General features: G+C 46.5%; 1 protein-coding gene across 1 annotated transcript in view; it reads right to left on the minus strand.

Moving 5' to 3' along the window:
• The window catches only part of LOC132407534 (neurogenic locus notch homolog protein 1-like), a 100,316-nt gene that overhangs the window by 42,654 nt on the left and 35,900 nt on the right, over window positions 1–21,762 (minus strand). Inside the window, exons 3-9 of the mRNA XM_059994215.1 lie at window positions 16,652–16,917; window positions 15,186–15,524; window positions 5,521–5,643; window positions 4,582–4,815; window positions 2,211–2,366; window positions 1,779–1,964; window positions 221–334 (exon numbers count right to left, since the gene is read on the minus strand). Coding sequence (XP_059850198.1) covers window positions 221–334; window positions 1,779–1,964; window positions 2,211–2,366; window positions 4,582–4,815; window positions 5,521–5,643; window positions 15,186–15,524; window positions 16,652–16,917 — 1,418 coding nt within the window. The remainder of the gene's footprint in view (window positions 1–220; window positions 335–1,778; window positions 1,965–2,210; window positions 2,367–4,581; window positions 4,816–5,520; window positions 5,644–15,185; window positions 15,525–16,651; window positions 16,918–21,762) is intronic.

The following is a 21,762-nucleotide window of genomic DNA, read 5'->3' on the forward strand; positions in this document are numbered from 1 at the left end:
TTGAATTTATTATTTTCATTTTTCCAGTTTCAGTTGTTATGAGCAGAATCATCTTGGCAGTTGACCGATTGCTTCATAGTGAGGGGGTTGGGAGAGCATGTAGGCCTTGTCTTGGCAACTAAAGCCTGCCCGCAGGCCGGGATTAATCCCTGGCCTTGCTCACAGCACACAGAGGATGTGGTGGGGGTTGGGGTGAGTAGGAATGTTTATTGGCACTAACCTGAAGGACATTCGCACTCAAACTCGTTGATTTTGTCGATACACTTGCCCTTGTTTAAGCATGGATTACTGGCACACTCGTCGGTATCAATCTGACAGTAGAGTCCTGTGTAACCTGCAATTTTTTAACACACAGAATTAACCATTTCTATCTCAGATGCTTCATCATGAACATTCTTAGGATTAGAGACAGGAGAGGAAATATTTATTTTCCCCCATTAAAATCTGGAGGCTATTTCCCACTTGTTCCCACCGTAAAGTGTAGCATACAAATCATTTTCTTTTAGCCCACTCAGCTATCCGATCTGGCCCGACACAGACCTCACCTCTGCTCCGGATGCATGGATAGACTTCCTCGACAAAATTTAGTAATCTCGTTCTAGGAATGACCCAGAGAAAAGCTGTCCAGATCTCTGCCACACTTTTCCTGGTCAAACACTCTCAATGGACGTAAAATAAGGTCCCTGCAAAGAGAATGATCTCTCTACATCCATATGTGTAGTGACCTTAGCCACGTCAATCTTGATGAGCAGGCCTTCTGAACATTGGACATAGAAATCTACAGCACATCACAGGCCCTTCAGCCCACAATGTTGTGCTGACCGTGTAACCTACTCTGGAAACTGCCTAGAATTTCCCTACCTGATCTACTGAGCGTGGCAAATTACAACCCAAGTTGCACCCAACCCAACCACAGCCAAGTATGGACACTCATGGTTATTGTAATGCCTGAATCCCAAACACAGAGTCAAGTCTTAGGCTCTGTTGGTTAACTGAACCTCCGTGTGAACTGAGAATATTGAAGACATAATTGCTTCCTGTGCTAGCGACGTTCAGTACTGAGCCTTGGTGGGTTTGAGGCCCAAACCGATCTAGTTTCAAGGATACCTGCCAACATGGGTGCCACCAGGCACAGACTGAGTGGCCAGGATTTGATGCAATCTGCCCTTGTCCCCTCACCCATCGCTGCCCTGGGAGGGTGGTCTTACATCCAGATTGCCACAGGTAGCTGTCAATCCATGTTGGTGTCGAGCATGAGTGACACAGACCAGACAAGGATAACAGGTTTAGTTATCTGCGTAGGTGTTAGTTAACCAATTGGACATGATCATTATTATAGTTCAAAATTCCTGTTTCCAGATTTATTTTCTAATGTTCCCCACTGGGACCTGAACTTATTTCCCCAATCATCTAGCACAATAGCTTTGCTTTTATATACCGTTCCTCCATTATCGAACACGGGATTCCATAGACACTTTTTCAGCAGCCATGTCAACTTGTTCTGCCATTTTGGCGGGCCTGCTTCCCAGTTATTTTTGAGTCCTCTGTAAAGTTGTACCAATGAGTTAGTGTTTTTCTTTCTCGATTGTCTAACAACTGTAGACTTCCTTTGTCTGTGACCGTCCTCTTTAGTACCTACTGTTATGTTAGGTGAAGGCTTTGACGCTCGTCTCTGATTATGTTCTGTCTAAGCAGGTGATGTGGTCCTTACACCGTCGTCTGTCTCCCACCACTCCTCCCAGCTGATCCCCTTCACGACCAAGGGCTTCTGCACCTACCGGCCATGCAAATACACTGGAACCGTCCAATCAGGTCGAGGCAGGTGGCATCATTCTGGCATGGACTGGACATGCACTCGTTGAAGTCCAGTTCACATCGAGGGCCGTGGTAGCCGGGCAGGCACTGGCACATGAAGGAGCCCAGCGTGTTAATACACTTCCCTGAATGTTCGCAAGGGTTGGAACCTGCAACAAGCAAAAGCTTTAACAGATCATCGCTCAAAGTTCTCCGCCGTCCTTCCCTCCCTCAGCCACTGTTCTGCCTCCAGAGACTCATTCTACCAGGTGAGCCCAGACCCAAGCATTTCTCTCCCTCTATTGCTCGCAGTGATCTAACAAGACACCACGTTAGGAAGGGTTGTCTGAACCTCACTGCAGGACAGGAGAAAGAAGTGCGAGCGAAGATGAAGGATTGAAGGCTCCCTGCGTTACCTAAAGAACACTCGTCATCGTCCTGCTTGCAGGCAGTCCCCGAGAACCCAGCTGGGCACATGCAGATCGCCTTCCCGTTGACAGGGTTGGTGCTGCAGTTGGCTTCCTCGTGGCACGGGTTACTGATGCAGGCATCATTCAGGTGACACAACAGGCCTACAGAGCAGGCAAGAAAGGAGAGAGGATCAGCAGGGAGGGTATACCACAAGCAAACAGCCACCCAGTCTTTCCTTCACATGAACAATATCCCAAATTCCCAGACACCTATTTCATCAATCACGCACCCGATCCTTTGCTTAAAATCTGGTTCAGATAAGAATCTTACAATGGGAAAAGGCCATTTGGCCCATCTGGTCTGTGCTCTTATTTATGCTGAACACAAGCCTCGTCCCATCTCGTGTCATTTCACTCACTTCTTCTTTTCCCTTTCTCCTTCAGTTCCGTACCCAGATTCCCTTTTCATGGACTGTGCAAGTCATTCTCTGCATTTCTGTGTTCTGTATAAATGTGTGAACCTGTGAACGGTGCCTCCAGAAGGCAGCGTACCTACATTGCTGAAGACCCTCGCCATCCTGGACTTGCCCTCTTTGCATTACTATCATCGGGGAGGAGGGACAGGAGCCTGAAGATACACACTCAATGTTTTAGCAGCAGCTTCTTCCCTCTGCCATCAGATTTCTGAACAGACCATGAACTCGTGAGCACTAAAACAATATTTGTCTTTTGCTATGTATATTTAAATTTGTAATTCATAATAGTTTTCATGTCTTGCTCTACACTGCTGCTGCAAAACAACAAATTCAGTGACATTTGTCGGTGATAATAAACCTGATTCTGATAAGTATATTGAGAGCTTGGGCACTTTGTATTCTACACGGGGAACATCTTCTCTACCATTTGCCTATCGAGCACCTTCATTATTTTAATAACCTCAGTCAGCCATCTATTCCAGAAAAATGAGCCACAACCTTTAGTCCTTCCTTGCGGCTGACACCTGTCAGTTCTGCTATCATCCATGTAAATACGTTGTGTGCACTTTCTACAGTTCTTCTCAGTCAAAGGGAGATAGAGCACAGCAGTAAGCCCTTTCACCCATCAAACCACGATGACTGTTGACCACTTCAGTAACTTGAGGAGCAGAACTGTCAAAATGGTATCTAATCAAAGTCCCACAATTTGATGCAATTTCTCTACTTCTGAATTTTACTGTAGAAGTGATGCTGAATTTTGAATATTCTTATTGATTTATTCAATAAGTTGTGATTCTCAGTCTCCAAGTCCCTTCCTCCTCCAGCCCTCTAGACTCATATTCTCCAGGCAGTCTATTTGTCCGCATCCATCCTACTAAACATCTCAAACATATGGATTGGTGTGAAAGATCAGAAATGGGGAAGATTCAGCAGCAGCAAAGGATCAGGATCAGTGAAAGCTGGGAAGGTTCAAGATCAATGCTGGTGAAAGCTCTGAGGAGCTAAGGTCAGAAGGTGGAAGGAGCAGAGGTAGCACGTTCAGAGAACAGCAGTGAGAGAGAGAACAGAAGGTCAAGGGTAGAGACAAGAGATCACTGGTAATCAGACACTGCTCTGAGACAAAAACAGCAAGAGTTCAGAGGTGGCAAAAGTACTGAGGTAGTGAGATCTCCAGGGTGACAACAGGTCAGAGGTAGTGAGAGGCTAAAGGTGATGACAGGTCAGAGACAGTGAGATCTCTGGGGTGATGACAGGTCAGAGTCAGTGAGAGGTTAAAGGTGATGATAGGTCAGAGAGAGTGAGATCTCCGGGATGACAACAGGTAGGTCAGAGGCAGTGAGATCTCCCAGTTGATGACAGGTCAAAGAGAGTAAGAGGTTAAAGTTGATGACAGGTCAGAGAGAGTGAGATCTCCTAGGTGATGAGAGTGAGATGTCCAGGGTGAAAACAGGTCAGAGAGAGTGAGATCTCCTAGGTGATGACAGGTCAGAGGCAGTGAGATCTCTGGGGTGATGAGAGTGAGATGTCCAGGGTGAAAACAGGTCAGAGAGAGTGAGATCTTCTAGGTGATGAGATTGAGATCTCCAGGTTGACAACAGGTCAGAGAGAGTGAGATCTCCTAGGTGATGACAGGTCAGAGGCAGTGAGATCTCTGGGGTGATGACAGGTCAGAGGCAGTGAGAGGTTAAAGGTGATGATAGGTCAGAGGCAGTGAGGTCTCCCAGTTGATGACAGGTCAAAGAGAGTAAGAGGTTAAAGTTGATGACAGGTCAGAGAGAGTGAGATCTCCGGGGTGATAACAGGTCAGAGGTAGTGAGAGGTTAAACGTGATGATAGGTCAGAAGCAGGCAAAGGTCGGAGGCAGGTGATTAGTGTGATATACAAAGATGTTCATGTTTTACCTGTCCTTCCGTGGGGACACTCGCAGTAGAAGGAGGCGACACGATCGTGGCATGTGGCCCCAGTGTAGCAGGCAGCGATGGCACAGTCATCAATGTTCTCACTGCAGTCGTCTCCTGTCCAGCCATTGACACAAACACAGTTGTAGCCTCCATTGCTGTTGTGGCAGGTCCCTCCGTTCTGGCAGGCATTGGGCTGGAGTTGACACTCATCCACATCCTCAGTACAGAACTGGCCTGTGGTGAAGGCATTGGAGAATGGAGAAAGAAAATCCCTCAGAAAATCACAAACTAAGCCCCTGAGCTGTAACGTGTAGCAGAGGGAAGGGAAGAGCCTCCCAGTTATGTTATTGGAAGAGGAGCTGGGCTCTACCAAAGGGGGCAGCCAGATAAAGTGAGAAACAGCACAGTTCTTGCTCCCATTTGACCCTTCTGAACATGGTGCAAGGACTGTGATGCTCTCTGGAGTTGGAAATGTCACAGCCGGTCAACCTTCGGAAGGGTAGGCACCTCAGTTGGAGGCCGTTTTTAATTAGCCGGTTCACATTGGTCCCTTGGCCTCCAGACAGGTTTTGATGGCAGTACCATTCCCTCCCAGGAGGTCCCACAACAGCAGGCACTGACAGAGAAACATTCTGTTTCTTTGCCGGATGTCATCATGAAAGGTTGACACTAAACTGACATAAGGGCTGGTTAAAGGCACCAAAAAGGGAAAAGAGGGAGTGAACAGAATTAGGGCAGGAATTCCAGAGTCTAGCAGATGAAGGCTTTCGATGGCTGACTGATCAAATTCGAAGACTGGAACAGCTTTATTATCAGCTGTGGACCAATAAGCCGCATTTCTTGGAAAGAGACCCCTGAATCTCACAAACAAGAATAGAAGTCTTCTCACAGGAGGCAGCCTGGCAGGCTTGAGGTGAGATGATCTGTCCGAGTGTTTACCTGTCCACTCTGGGGGGCACTGGCAGTTGTAGGTATTCACCCCATCCACACACAGCCCTCCGTTGTCACACTGGTGGTCGGGGCAGTCATCCACGTTCACCTCGCAGTGCTGGCCCGAGAAACCTGAAGTAACCAGAGAAAGAAAACAGTCATAGAAACATAGAAAACCCACAGCACAATACAAGCCCTTCGGCCCACAAAGCTGCGCCGAGCATGTCCTTACCTTAGAACTACCTAGGCTTACCCATAGCCCTCTATTTTACTAAGCTCCATGTACTGATCTAAAAGCCTCTTAAAAGACCCTATCTTTTCCTCCTCCACCACTGTCTCCAGCAGCCCATTCCACGCACTCACCAATCTCTGCATAAACAACTTACCCCTGACATCTCCTCTGTACCTACTTTCAAGCACCTTAAAACTATGCCCTCTTATGCTAGCCGTTTCAGCCCTGGGAAAAAGCCTCTGACTATCCACACAATCAATCCCTCTCATCATCTTGTACATCTCTATCAGGTCACCTCTCATCCTCAGTTGCTCCAAGAAGAAATAGGTTCACTCAACCTATTGCTCCCCAATCCAGGCAACATCCTTGTAAATCTCCTCTGTGCCCTTTATATGGTTTCCACACCCTTCCTGGAGTGAGGCAACAAGAATTGAGCACAGTACTCCAAGTGGGATCTGACCAGGGACCTATATAGCTGTAATACAGAGCAATACCCAGATAAAGAGGTTCAGGGTGGTGAAGGGTGCAGACTCTATCATGACACCATGGGTTTCCAAGATGATATTGGATTTGGGACTGAATTTCACCTGGCTCTACAGAAATCTGCAGCTAAGCAGCTGCTGAAGCCATCGTTCTGCTTCACTTACAGCTCAGATGCGGTGCAGCGCTGGAGGTGGTGGGGTTGAAGGGTGGAAGTACGAAAGTGAGGTACTTATTTGCTAGCAGACATTCCATGGTGGGGCTGTGCTGGGAAGAGCACTTTGACCTGGGAGTACCCCAATGTTGGGCCCTGCCCAAACATCACTAACCTAGTTCTGAGAATAGTGTTGCTCGACAGTCGAGGGCACGAGAGGAAGGCCAGATGTTCTACAGTGATGCTGAACAATATGGAACCCTCGTGTTTCCAGAAAAACAGCAGATTTTCAGTTGGATGAAAGAAGTAGGATTGACTGATTTATGACTCTACCAAAGAAATTGAAACTGGAAGCAAGGGTCTGTAGAGACAACAAACCCTTTTACTTCCTCATAGGACTTCAAAGTACTCCACAACCAGGGATTACAGTTCAAATCACCATAAGTAGGAAATGTGGACGATACTCGGAGCACAGCAAGATTTCACAATCTACAAAATAATGACTAGAAAGTCTATTCGTTGCTGAATAAGTACTGGCCAAGCAGACTGACAGGAACGTTCCACCTATTCCATTGAGGGCAGATGATGCCAAAAGACGATGATGGCAGTGCAGCACTCTGTCAGTAATACACTGGTATCATCAGCCTAGAGTTTGTGCTTCAATCTCTGGAGTGATTTCTGAACCCTCTTAAACTTTCAACTGTACAGCAACGGCACTAACCACAGAGTCACAGCAAAAACCTTTCAGGTTACTGCGAAATCTCAGTTCATTTAATAACGTTCATTTAGGAAAGGGAATTTGCCGTCCTTCCCTGAACATAACTTATCCTTTTTTGAAGTGCCTCATTGAACAATTTGGTCGCGTTTACAGGAACGGGTTACTAACGTCGACCTTTCTAGCAACACCCATTTCCTGTAAATTAATTAATTAAAAGACTTAGACAAAGGAACATAGTTTGTGGTTGTGCATTTTGTTGAACAGCTTTGATGTAATTTGCCTTTTCCTGTTTCAGACTATCTTGTGCTTTCCAGTCATCTCCAGCTGTATGTTAGTTTGTGTGTGTGTGTGTGTGTGTGTGTGTGTGTGTGTGTGTGTGTGTGTGTGTGTGTCTGTCTGTCCATCTGAGTACATAACAGTGACTCCGTGTGTGTGTGTCCATCTGAGTACGTAACAGTGACTCCGTGTGTGTGTATCTTTCTCTCCCTTTAACTTTGTGTGTGTGTGTGTGTGTCCGTCTGTCCACCTCTGAATTTTAACAGTGGCTCCCTGTGTGTGTGTGTGTTTACGACAAACCCATACAAAAGAGATTACTATTTTATGAACGAGAATTAAAAATATACGAAAATAATAATTTATGCCTATCACTGCAAAACAGGAAACTGTACTCTACAGAGCTCAGAAACAGGAAGTCAACTTGTCAAAGCCCAAATTTCCTGCAGCTTACATACTTAACCCCTGCTGGCAATGTTCTGACAACCACCATTTGTTCTATCCTCCAACCTGCAGAAATTATTCCAGAATTTGCAGGATTTTGAACTGTAATAACCAATATACTTCCTGTTAAAGTTGCAGAGTCACACTCACAAAATGCTGGAGGAATTCAGCAAGTCAGGCAACATCTGTAGGAAGGAATAAAGTGTCAACATTTCTGGCAGAGACCCTTCACCAAGACTGCCTCCCTCTTTTTCTCTTTTTTTCCATCCCCCATTTTAGTTACCCTTTCATCCCTCATCCTCTTCTCCCCTTCCAGCTTCTTACTTCATTCTCCCCCCACCTCCAGTTCCCCCTCACCTGGCTTCACCTATCACCCACCAGCTTGTATTCTTCCCATCCGCCACTTCCTTATTCTGGTTCCTGCCCCCTTTCTCTCCAGTCCTGATGAAGGGCCTCGGCCTGAATCGACTGTTTACCCCCCCCCCCACCCACCCCACATTCGATGTTGCCTGACCTGCTGAGTGTGTTGCTCAAGGCTTCCAGCATTTCTTGTGGCTACTATTGTCTTGCGCATTTGGAATATCAACAGAGGGCAAAGTTCCAGACCGTCTCCCTTCCCCACCCATGGGAACATGAGGAACACACTCAGCCACTTCATCCAGTTCTGCCATTCAATGGAACCGGGCTAATTATCTCATCATTCTAATAACCTGCCTGACTCCATTTCCAATCATCAGGACAAACATCACTGGGGCAGCCACCAAGGTGGCCATCAGCCACTAATCACATTGGTTATTCTCTGCACTTTCTCAAAGCACCAGAGTCCTCTGCTCAGCTACCCACGAGAAACTGACAGGACTTCTAATCAAAGCATCTTTTGAGACGTGGAAGGAAATAAGAACACCCTGAAGTATCCAAGCAAATCCCGCACAGAGGGCAGGATTGAACCTGGCTCTCTGACATTACGAGGCAGCATCTCACTAGACTACACCAATGTGCCACCACTCCCCCTGCCCCATGTTCTGGGGCTCACTGCTATCACAAATGAATTGCTTTCTCCAAATGTTATTCATTATTTTTATTTAGAGAGGATGTAAGGGAATGAGCCTGTGCCATCCAATCACACCCACGTGACCAATCACACCCATGTAACTAATCACACCCACGTGACCAATCACACCCATGTAACCAATCACACCCATGTAACCAATCACACCCATGTAACCAATCACACCCACATGGCCAATTACACCCACATGGCCAATTACACCCACGTGACAAATCACACCCACCTGACCAATTACACCCACGTAACCAATCACACCCACATGGCCAATTACACCCACATGGCCAATTACACCCACGTGACAAATCACACCCATGTAACCAATCACACCCACGTGACCAATCACACCCACGTGACCAATCACACCCACGTGACCAATCACACCCACGTGACCAATCACACCCACGTAACCAATCACACCTACATGGCCAATCACACCCACGTAACCAATCACACCCACATGGCCAATTACACCCACATGGCCAATTACACCCACGTGACAAATCACACCCACCTGACCAATTACACCCACGTGACCAATCACACCCACGTGACCAATCACACCCACGTAACCAATCACACCTACATGGCCAATCACACCCACGTAACCAATCACACCCACATGGCCAATTACACCCACGTGACAAATCACACCCACCTGACCAATTACACCCACGTGACAAATCACACCCACTTGACCAATTACACCCACGTAACCAATCACACCCACATGGCCAATTACACCCACATGGCCAATCACACCCACCTGACCAATCACACCCACCTGACCAATCACACCCACATGGCCAATTACACCCACGTGACAAATCACACCCACCTGACCAATTATACCCACGTAACCAATCACACCCACCTGACCAATCACACCCACATGGCCAATTACACCCATGTAACCAATCACACCCACATGGCCAATTACACCCACATAATCAATCACACCCACATGGCCAATTACACCCACGTGACAAATCACACCCACATGGCCAATTACACCCACATGACAAATTACACCCACGTGACAAATCACACCCACGTGACAAATCACACCCACGTGACAAATCACACCCATAGCCGATTACACCCACGTGACAAATCACACCCACGTGACAAATCACACCCATGTAACCATCACACTCATGTGACCAATCACACCCACGTGACCATCACATGCACGTGACCAATCACACCCACGTGACCATCACACCCACGTGACCAATCACACCCTTGTGACCAATCACACCCACGTGACCATCACACCCACGTGACCAATCACACCCACGTGACCATCACACCCACGTGACCAATCACACCCACGTGACCAATTACACCCACGTGACAAATCACACCCACGTGACAAATCACACCCACGTGACAAATCACACCCACGTGACAAATCACACCCATAGCCGATTACACCCACGTGACAAATCACACCCACGTGACAAATCACACCCATGTAACCATCACACTCATGTGACCAATCACACCCACGTGACCATCACATGCACGTGACCAATCACACCCACGTGACCATCACACCCACGTGACCAATCACACCCTTGTGACCAATCACACCCACGTGACCATCACACCCACGTGACCAATCACACCCACGTGACCAATCACACCCACGTGACCAATCACACCCACGTGACCAATTAATCTACCACCCCGACCTGTTTGGAATGTGGGAGTTTTCTATCTGGGGAAGCCACAGCAATCAGAGGAATCCCACACGGACACAGTGAGAATGAACAGACAGGATCGTCTGGAGGAATCCCACACGGACACAGAGAGAATGAACAGACCGGATCGTTCGGAGGAATCCCACACGGACACAGTGAGAATGAACAGACCAGATCATCCAAAGGAATCCCACACAGACACAGAGAGAAGGAACAAACCGGATCGTCTGGAGGAATCCCACACGGACACAGAGAGATTGGACAAACCTGATCGTCTGGAGGAATCCCACATGATTATGGAGAGAACCTATAAACTCTTTACAGACAGCGGTGGGAATTGAACCTGGGTCAGTGGCACTGCAATAGTGTTACACTATGCGACTGTGCCATCCTAATGTCAAACATAAATATAAATGTCATGGTATACAACCCTATTCAAAATTACCAGCCCTCAGAGGAGGCAATTTCACTCTTTAATCTATAAATCTCCCATGTCATATTAAATAAATTTCCCTCTAACCAAGATTTCTTCTCCTGGACAGTCATCCTGGTTGGAACCCGAAGAGATCTGAACTTCAAGTGATGAAAATTACTTCAATAAAACTTTTATCTGATTAAAAAGAAACCTTTATTTCAATCCTGATAAAGACAGTAAAATGATAAAGGCAGTTTGTTTATAAATAGTGACACATTGGACGGTACTTCACACAGAGTTGTTATCAAACTAAACTGTCCCTGAGTCATATCAGGAGATGTTAGGGGAGTGAGGTGGTGAAAGAATTCACTTTCTGAGGGTGTTAGAATGAAGACAGAGGTTTATAGAGGGAATTCCAGAGTTTAGATTCATGGCACCTGAAAGCACACGGTCATTGGTAGTGTATTTAAAATCATCAATAGGAGTACGCAGTTATCAAATGTGTTTTGACTGAAAGAGGCTCAGGAGAAATCCAGCTGATTGTTGGAACTGGACTCAATACAATTCAATGAGCAAAAGTTCTGAGTGAGCCAGACTTGAGGAGATAGAGGCAGCAGACTGTTGTTTGAAATGAAGCTTGCCTGGGGTTAGAACAGGAGAGGAAGCCAATAGTAGCAGTGGAACAATGATACAACGCCTTTATTTCCTGTGGAGCATCAAGAAAGTTCACCTCTGTCCCAGGATACTGATAGACTTTTACTGCTGTACCATTGAGAGCATACTCACCAACTGCATCTCAGTGTGGTATAGCAATTGTCCCGTATTGGACCGCAAAGCACTCCAGTGGGTGGTGAAAACTGCCCAGTGGATTATCGGCACACGATTGCCCACCATTGAGAAATCTACCATAAATGCTGCCTGGGCAGGGCGAAAAGCACTATCAAGGATGCATCTCACCCTAACCATGGACTTTTTACTCTCCTCCCATCCAGTAGGCGCTACCGGAGTCTCCGCTCCCCCATCAGCAGAGCTTCTTCCTTGAGGCTGTGACCCTGCTGCGCCTCACATCACAGCGCTAAGCAGTATTGCACCCGTATTGACAGTATTGTACTGTCTCAGTACTTTTATATTTGTGTGCTGTAGCGCTTACTTTTTATTCGCAGTTATTTTGTCTAGGGATACTCACTTCCTGATAGTCCCTCACAATGTTCCACACCTGTCTGACTGCAAACCTTCCAGTGACGATATCCCTACAGTAGTGTTGTGAAAGAGTAGCAGGATTTAGAAGGACCAGTGATTGGTTTCCAAGTGAAGATGGTCTATTGCCTGTGGTGAATGGCCATCTGAAGGCCCCTGTAAGGTCTCATACTTCCTGACTTGAAAGTTTATTAAAAATCCTGCAACTTCTTCCATGAAAGCACCTTCACTGGAAGGGTGGCTGTGGTGCACCTTCTCAAAAGCACTTAAGGATGGGTAATGATTTATTGCTTTGTCAGCAACACCTCATCCTCAGCCCTTTCTCCTGAGTGTTGGTCTTCTACATTGGTCTATCATTCATTAAAGGCAAAGTATGTGTCCCTTGCCTGCACAGTTATCACGGTGAGTTGCGGTGCCTCTCGCCAAACAGCCAGACAATATCCAAGCAACACACACAAAATGCCGGAGGAACACAGCAGGCCAGAGAGCATCTATGGAAAAGAGTGAACAGTCGACATTTCGAGCCGAAACCCTTCAGCAGGTCAAGATTCAACTTCTGAATGATGTTGAGATGAATCAAATCAGCAAGTTTTGGAAGGTGAACTGAGATTCACAAACGAGTTGGAAGAACACAACCACAAACGAAGTCACCAGAGAGACACTGAAGCTGGTGATATGAAAATCTTTACTCAGCACAATAAGTAGGCATCATTGGATGACATTTTTATATACTAAAGATCAAAGGTAATGACAGGACAATTCTATACTTACAATTTATTTATTTAAGGACCTTCCAGACCTTTGAGGCAGGCCACCCAGCAAACTCCAATTTAGCCCTAGCCTAATCACAGGACAATTTACAATGACCAATTAATCTACCAACCGGTATGTCTTTGGATTGTGGGAGGAAACCAGAGCACCCAGAGGAAACCCACACGGTCAGGGGCAGAACATACAAACTCCTTACAGGCAGTGGTGGGAATAGAATGGGTTGTTGGTACAGTAAAACGTTGTGCTAACCACTACGCTACCATGCCATGGTATCCTCATTGCTTCCTTTGAATTACATATAAACTTTCAAATATCTAGATCTTTGCACTCGCACTCCAGACACCCAAAATGAATGTTAGTCACCATTGACTCTGGGCTGCATTCATGCATACACACACATCTCAAGTCAATGGGGTGTTTTTTGGTTTGCAATCAATCCCAGTTTGCAGCTCCAAAAACGCCATTGTTCTGAGCTGCATTTTAAACCCAATCTACAAACCACAATCAGATCCAAAGACTGGTTGCTGTTGCAATTAATATTTGTTATGCACCATAACCCCAGAATTCGTCCTAACAGCTTGCAGACAGGCAGAGGAAGGGTGTGCAGAGAAAATTATGAATGATTTGATGGGACAAAAATAAAGGAACAATTTCCATTGGCTGGAGGGTTGGAAACGAGAGGGTCAAGATATGCTCAGGAGTAGAAAATGTTTCTGTTCTTTCTATTGTTGATTTGTATTCTACAGCTTCAACTGATGGTGAAGCAAGTTTAACAATAACAACAGGATTGTGTAAAACTGGAAGGGAAGAAAATTGTATAAGGAAAGGCAGGGAGATTGGGATGATTTATCACAGAGGGCAAGGTGACTTCCTTTTGTGCTGCAAGAGAATAAGAAAAAGATTGTAAAAAAAAGTTTATTTTGTATAAAACCTGTTTTTTGGCTAAGTTCAAAGTGATGGGAGTCAGGGCAGATCACACACAAAGATATTATTATAAATTTTAACTCCAGGTTCTAAATTAAGGAAGGGAGATTTCCTTTCCTGACAAGAAATTTACAAGAAATTCCTGGACTGGATGGCCTGATGTGAGCTCTACTCAGGATTTTAACCCAAGGTCAAAAAGGGGGAGGGGTAAGGGGATGTGTAGGAGGCAGAGTGAGAGTGTAGGAGGGAGCAGCGTCCCCAGATACTCACTCCTCTCACCAGTCTACAGTGCCTATGTCCGCAGCTGGACTCGGTCCAGGAAGCTGCTGCCCAGATGTTTCCTCTAAGATTAATAGCTTCAATCACAGTACCCTGGGAGAGTGACACAATGAGCCCCTCTTGTCCAATAGCCAAGTGCACCACTCTGCATCCCTCCATCCCACCTCCACACCCTCCCCCACCGGTCTCACTCTAAACAGGACAACAATCTAGAATACTAAACATTTCCCAGCCTTCCATCTTCTATAACCCGCAAATCCTTCAATTAGTTTTCAACTTGGAGCTCACTCCTAAGTGTGGAGGCTTTGCCAGGTTTATGTGTGGATCTCCGGGAATGCATATACAATTGATAGCATCAGAGTGTTGACTTCAAGGGAATGAATGTTGAAGGCTGACGTTACTTTATTACTTGCTTCATGTGAAATGAATTTCAGCAGATCTGTGTATAAGTCCTGCCCCAAATTCTCAATGGCATCCTTGTCCATAAAGCTATCTAGGTTATAAACAAAAGGCACTTGAACCACGTTGGCCGGTGGTGGAGTGGCATCCACATCGGACTTCGAGGCGAGTGGTCCGGGGTTCAAATCCGGCTGGCTCCCTGCACGTTTTCCATCCATGCTGGGTTGAGTGTTGAGCCGGCAACTTGAGCTAGCAAAAACGCTAAAGAAACAGCAAGGTTGTTGCCTGACGCACCACAAAGTGCAGAAAGGAACAAGGACAACTTGATTAAATACGAGACTAGAAATCACAATGCACCCATATGATCTATAAAAACTCCTCATCCTTTGATTGGATTTCACCTTTAAACCTGTTCTTTGTATCCACTAATCTGAATATAAACCAGCAGGTAACACACATGTGGAAGTGTTATTCTGTATAAATATTGACCAAATGACTCAATTACATCTCAGGTACCCATTATTGTCCACACAACCCAATCCCTCCAGCGAGTTACATCGTGCAGTTGAACATGTGAACAGGTACAGAAGCCATAAACAGGGAGTGAGCCACTTACCTGGGAGGCAGGTGCAGTCATAGAGAGCGTCACCAAGTGGGCGGCAGGTTCCTCCGTTCTGGCAGGGCGAGGGGGAGCAGGGCACGTAGAGATTCTCACAGTGGCGACCCGTGTATTCTGGAGGGCAGGAGCACTGGTACGAGCCAATCTCATTGAGACAGGTGCCACCATTCCGGCAAGGCGAGGGGCTGATCGCACACTCGTTGACATCCTGCTTGCAGATGGGGCCGTGGAATCCGGAGGTGCATCTGCAGATATAATGGCCTTCGAATGCAACGCACTGCCCTCCATTGGCACAGGGATTAGAGGCACATGGGTCCGCCTGCTGGCACTGCTTACCTAAACACCAATGTAAAACAACCATTCAGTACAACAGTGGATGGCACAGCAAGAAAAGAGTATGCAAACAAGGTCCCCATTTCTCTCACGGTTTACGCATACTCCTCCTTCCACACACAAAATTCCCCATCAGTAACTCCACTCCCGACTGAATCGCTCCTCACACTCTGAACCATCAGGGCCTGCTGGGTAAAGGAAGGCCATTCAGCCCCTTGAGTCTGTGCCAGTTTTCAATTCCACCACTGTTTTCTAACTTCATTGTCCCAATTAGATTCTAGGATTCTTCAGATCCTCCCACAACAAAACCCCACAAGTTTCCAATGACTCCTAGCCTCAAGAGTATCTGGGGAAGAATTACAACTTTTCACAAGTATCACAAATTCCTAGTATCATCCTGAAACAATTCAGCTCCAAGCTTAAGCTTTTGGCTTCTCAATCAGGAATCTCGCCTTGTTTCTCTCTCTCTCTCTCTTCTCTATAACACATAGGAGCAGAATGAGGCAAATCAGCCCATTGACTTTGCTCCACCATTCCCTTTCAATCACATCCTCCCGCCTTCTCCCAGTAATCTTTGACACCCTTACAGGTGAAGAACATACCATCCGCTGCTTTATAAATACCTAGTGACCAGGCCTGTGGCAATCAATTTCCACAGACTCACTACCCTCATCCTCATCCCTGCTCTAAATGGAACATCCTTCTCTTCTGAGTCTGTGCCGTCTGGTCCTAGACTCTCCCACTATTGAAAGCATCCTCTCCATGTCCACTCTTTTGAATATTCAGTAGGTTTCAATGAGATCCTCTGTCATTGCTCTAAATTCCAGTGAGTACAGGGCCAGAGCCATCAAATGCTCTTCATATGTGAACACTTTCTTTACTGGGATTGTACTTGTACACCTCCTCGGGACCTTCTTTTTCCCCACTATAATCCTGCCATAGGCACTTTCAGACCCCACAAAGAATCTATCCTTTCATATACTGGAAATAGGCCATCAGTGTCCCATTCAAGTCAACTCTAGTGAAGGGCATTGTGTGTGGTACCTATTCCCTATGAGGGTCAGTGTAGTGAAAGCCGCTCCCCCCACCCCGCCATTCTGAAACATGAATCTGAACGAGCTGCAACGTACCTGCCCAGCCGGGTGGGCACCGGCACTTGTACTCCCGCAGGCTGGTCGTCAGCTGGCAGCTGCCCCCATTGCGGCAGGGGTTGCTAAGGCATGCGTTATCGACGGGTGTGAGGCAGAGGCGATCCGTGAAGCCCAGCCGGCATGTGCACCTGTAGTCGATGGTCTGGCCGTTGATGACGGGACTGCAGGTGCCCTCATTCTTGCAGGGTGAACTAAGGCAGGGATTGTGGAACTGACAGCGATCTCCCAGATACCCCAGGCTGCACCTGAAGGGGGAAATGAAACCTCTCCATTACTGCCCAGAGCAGACACAGGACACAAAGGCAGATCAATACTTTTCTTCAAGGCTTTTAAACTCCCCAAGAGGCTTTACATGAGTACGGACACCAGCACATACGTTCAGGTGGCACAGAGATCGATTTCAATGTCTGTCGGAAAGCAGAGGGGCAGGAATCAGAATGAGATGTGGATCAGGTGGGATGTAGAGGTGAGGTGGGGTCTTTGCAGGAGGAATGATGTGAGAAGCTCGTGGAGAGTGGATGGCGTGGAGAAAGAGGTGAGGTCACTCACTTTGCAAGACCAACCTGGTCATTACAATGTAAATTCCGGTTTCCTGCTGCACTTCAGAAGTCTATCACTGAAGAAAGAGCTACCACCAACAGGCCCTCAGGCCCTACGCACATTTATCACCCCCTCCCCCCACCCCCCGGATCAGATGTCCCTCAAAAGTTCACCTGTCTTTAGGCTGATTTATATTTGTGCATCGCATCTACACCGTAGGTACTGCATACCCTACGCCGTAGGGTGATGTACACCTCCCCAAAAAACTCACTCATGCGTCACAGCGACGCAGACCACAACAACTGTGATTGGTCCGCTTGGTAGCATTGCATTTCCCCCTACGCATTTCCGGTTGCTTCTTCTCCGCTATGTCTGTACACCGATGTGAAATAGATGAACCAAATCGTCAAATCTACCTGCCGACATGTGAAAATGTTTGAAATGCATTTCCTCGTCCACGTCTCTCATGAAGAAACTCAACACAGGGGCATAGAAACCCCACCACCAACTAGCGTTTTGGCGCACACCAAAGCATGCTCGCTACGGCGTAGAGCGATACAGAAGTGAAAATCAGGCCTATGGCATAGTATAAATCAGCCTCAACAGGTTGCTCCTGTTTGCCCCGCTTGATCCTTGGCCCCTTCTCTTAGTTCTACCTTTGAGGAACTGGCTACAGAAGCACAGTGAAGCGTATCCTAACAGATTGCATCAGAGCCTGGTATGCAAACACCAACGGCCAAGAATGACAAAGGCAACAGAAAGTGATGGATACAGACCGGCCCATCACAGTCAAAGCCCTCCCCACCACAGAGCACATTTACAGGGAGCTCTGCCACAAGAAAATAGCATCCATCATCAAAGACCCCCACCATCCAGGCCAGGGTCTCTTCACACTACGACCATTGGGCTGAAGATACTGGAGCCTTAGGTCTCACATCATCAGGTTCGAGAACAGTTATTACCTGACAACCATCCTGAACCGGATTGGAGAATTTCACCCAACACAATCCTGAGCTGATTTTACAACCTGCACACTCACTTGCAAGGACTCTTTACAACTCATGATTGCAGCACTTTTTAAAATTTCTACAGTTTGTTTTCTTTTGTACATTGGCTGTTGGTCAGTCTTTGCTCATGTACAGTTTTTCGTAAGTTCTATTGTATTTCTTTTTTTTCTTGTAAATGCCTCAAGGTAGTATAAGGTAACATACTGTCAATACCTTGATAATAAATTTAATTTTGAACTTTGACTCTTTCTTCCGGGTTATACATGATATGACTCTCCACACCACCCGGATGGAGTACAGTATCCTACCAGTGCACGAACAGTTCACCCAGACACTTCCTGCAGCTGTCCATCACACTGGATGGCCGCCTCTCACAGGATGCTACTTTACTATTGGATGTGTTGTCCAGCCTTCTTCCTGACCCCCCAGAATTCATTATCTTCATTGCTACCTGACCGGGTCATCCTTGGCAGCAATCGCCTTATATTTTAGTCTATAAAAATACTGATAGCCGTTCCAATGCACCAAGTCCTGCTCACTCACACCCTGTGCTGTCTGACCCACACTGGCAAAGAGTTCAGCGACAATTCTTATCCTTGACTCCTTCGGTGACAGTGTGTCACCCTATTCCTGCAAACTCCTCCACAGTATCAATGAAGAAATCTTGGGCCTCCAACTTGCACATGAATGTAGGTAGTCCAAGTGGAAACAGATGAATAAGAATACTATAAAGCCAATTCCCTTTTTTAATTTTTTTGCACTCCTTATTTAATTTATGTAACATCCTGCTTCACATTTTTACTGTTCTGCTGTAGGTATTTCATTCAGCAGATTTGAAGATAAGATCATTTGAAGATAAGGGATGATGAGGAACGTGTGCCATCCAATTAGTGTGGTGGAACTGGGGGGGGTGGTTTCGGTGAGGGACACTAAGCTCGGTCTTGGGGCTTTTGTTTGGTGGGAGATGAAGACAGAAGACACTTAAGAGAACAGGTTGTAGGATTCAACCTGGTGCGGGACCGTGATTTGACGGAGCCAGGTGCAGAGATCGATCGAGGATCGGTGAATATCAGTGAAGGGTTGAGCTCCAACCTGTGCACATTTGACTGTTTAATTAAAATGGGCCCTTCTCTTTTTGTTTTTCTTTACTAACCCTTTAGTTAAGATTGATAAATATAATTCCTTTAACGGTATGCAGTGTACTGTCTGTTATTTTGTGACACTAATTTATAACAGGGTAGCAAATTACACAGCATCCACACAAACCGGGGTTTGGAGTGGGAGAGCCGTTTCAATCTCAGGAGTGTGTCAGCCAAGGAAAAGGGGGGTTTCATTTAAATTTATAAATATATATATTTCTTACTGTAATTTAGTTTTTGTCATTATGTATCACAATGTCCTGCTGCCACAAGACAACACATTTCACAACGTATGCCAGTAATGTTAAACCTGATACTGACTCCCATTTGCGCAAGAGATTCTGCAGATGTTGAAAATCTTGAGCAACCCCACAAAATACTGGAGGAACTCAGCAACTCAGGCAGCACCTATGGTGGTGGATAAATAGCCGACTCTGTTTTGAATTCAGGCTTCTGCCGCCTCTCCCCCACCCCCACCTTCCTTTCCAGTCCTGATGAAGGCTCTCGGCCTGAAACGTCAGCTGCTTTTCCCCTTCCGTGGATGCTGCCTGACTTGCTGAGCTCATCCGGAGTTTCATGTATGTGTTTGTGTCTTTTCTCAATTTGAGCGGCGCAGTGAGAAAAGCCGCCACCTTGCATCGCCAGAGATCCAGGTTCGATTCTGACCTTGGGCGCTGTCTGTGTGGCGTTTACACTCTGGGTGTTCCAATTTCTTCACACATTCCCGACTTGCCGGTGGTCAGGTTAACTGTAAATTGTCCCTAGTGAAGGACAGAATCTGGGGGCAGTTGATGAGGGTATTGGGAGAATAAAAGATAGGGTTTCTGCAAATGGGTTGTTGATGGGCAGCATTGATTTGATGGACTGAAGAGAGGGATCAAAATTCAGTCCTGCCTCATATACAACCATGCCTTTTTTGCATAAAAAACGCCAAACACAAACACCCAATGTTGGCTCGAAGGTGAAATCAAATCCTTTGGCTACATCCACCAGCTGACCCCGCCACCCTCTACCTTCTCCACCACAATCGCCCATGGCTCATAGCTTATCCACTACTCTGCCGCAGTCACCCATGGCTGATGGGTTATCTTTAAACACAGCCTTCAAGAGAAACAATGACAAGTTGGGAGCTGGGTGTGAAAGGAGGTCCCTTTTCAAAGCATCTGTTCCCAGAGACCAACAGAAGTAACTCACTGGCTGCTGATGGACAAAAGGAAAATTGAGAGGGGGAGGTCTTGAGTTTATGGCTGTTTGATTTTATTACTTGACAGAGAATTTGTTGGTGAAGAGAGAGAGGGGGAGAGGGAGGGAGAGAGAAAGGGAGAGAGAAAGAGAGAGGGAGAGAGGGGACAAAGAAAGAGAAGGGAGAGAAAGAGAGAGATGGAGGTAGAGAGAGGAAGAGAGAGAGGGAGAGAAATAGAGATAGAGAGAGACAGTGAAAGTGAGACATACAGAGAGGGAGAAATAGAGGGAGAGAGATAGTGAGGGAGAAAGAGAGATAGATAGAGAGGGAGGGGAGAGGGAGCAAGGAAGAGCAGAAAGAAAGATATAGAGAGGGAGAGAAAGAGAGAAGGAAGGGGGAGGGAGAGAGAGATGACTGTCACTGTTCTTCATCAAACATGAAGCTGCCTCCATCTGTCAGTGATGTCATTTCAGACCTTCTTGTGTGGTGAAAACCCTCCCACTTCCCCCTCCTGTTTCCTTTAATGAAACCTCTGTCGAGACATGATCTGATGTTGTAAGTGCTACAAGAGGCAAGTTGTTCTCAGGCCCCCTGCTGCCATGGATATACTTCAACCAAAGGATTCCCCTCTGCCCCCCCCCACCTTCCCACAATTCCCACACTCGCCACATAGGCTGGAAGGTGGGAAAAACAGAGCAACCATTACACACATCAGATCCCACAGCCAGGTAATGTCACCAAACCTCTCCCAGTCTAGATTCTATTTCAGTCTTCTAAGTTCCTCTTTTCTGTTTTTGTATTAGTCCTTTGCAAAGAGGCAAATGTAGGTCCTCAAGAGGATGGAGAAATAAATATGGGGTCATTTCCTTAAGGAGTTTGATTAAAGGCTTTGGTGGGTAGGTAGGGAGACACTATTACAATGAATGTGGTGAGTTATAGAGTCATAAAGTACTACAGCATGGAAACAGGCCCTTCAGCCCATCTAATCCATACCAAAGTATTACTGATTGGCGTTATCTCAAACAATAACGAGGTGGCCTACAGGGAGAAGTCAACTCACAAACACAATGGTGTCAAGAAAACAACCTCTCTCTCAATGTCGCAAAAACAAAGGAGCTGGTTGTGGATTACAGGAGGAATGGAGACAGGCTAACCCCTATTGACATCAATGGATCTGGGGTTGAGAGGGTGAACAGCTTCAAGTTCCTGGGCATCCACATC

The sequence above is a fragment of the Hypanus sabinus genome, chromosome 18 (assembly GCF_030144855.1).
Source record: "Hypanus sabinus isolate sHypSab1 chromosome 18, sHypSab1.hap1, whole genome shotgun sequence".
Taxonomy (NCBI): Eukaryota; Metazoa; Chordata; class Chondrichthyes; order Myliobatiformes; family Dasyatidae; genus Hypanus; species Hypanus sabinus.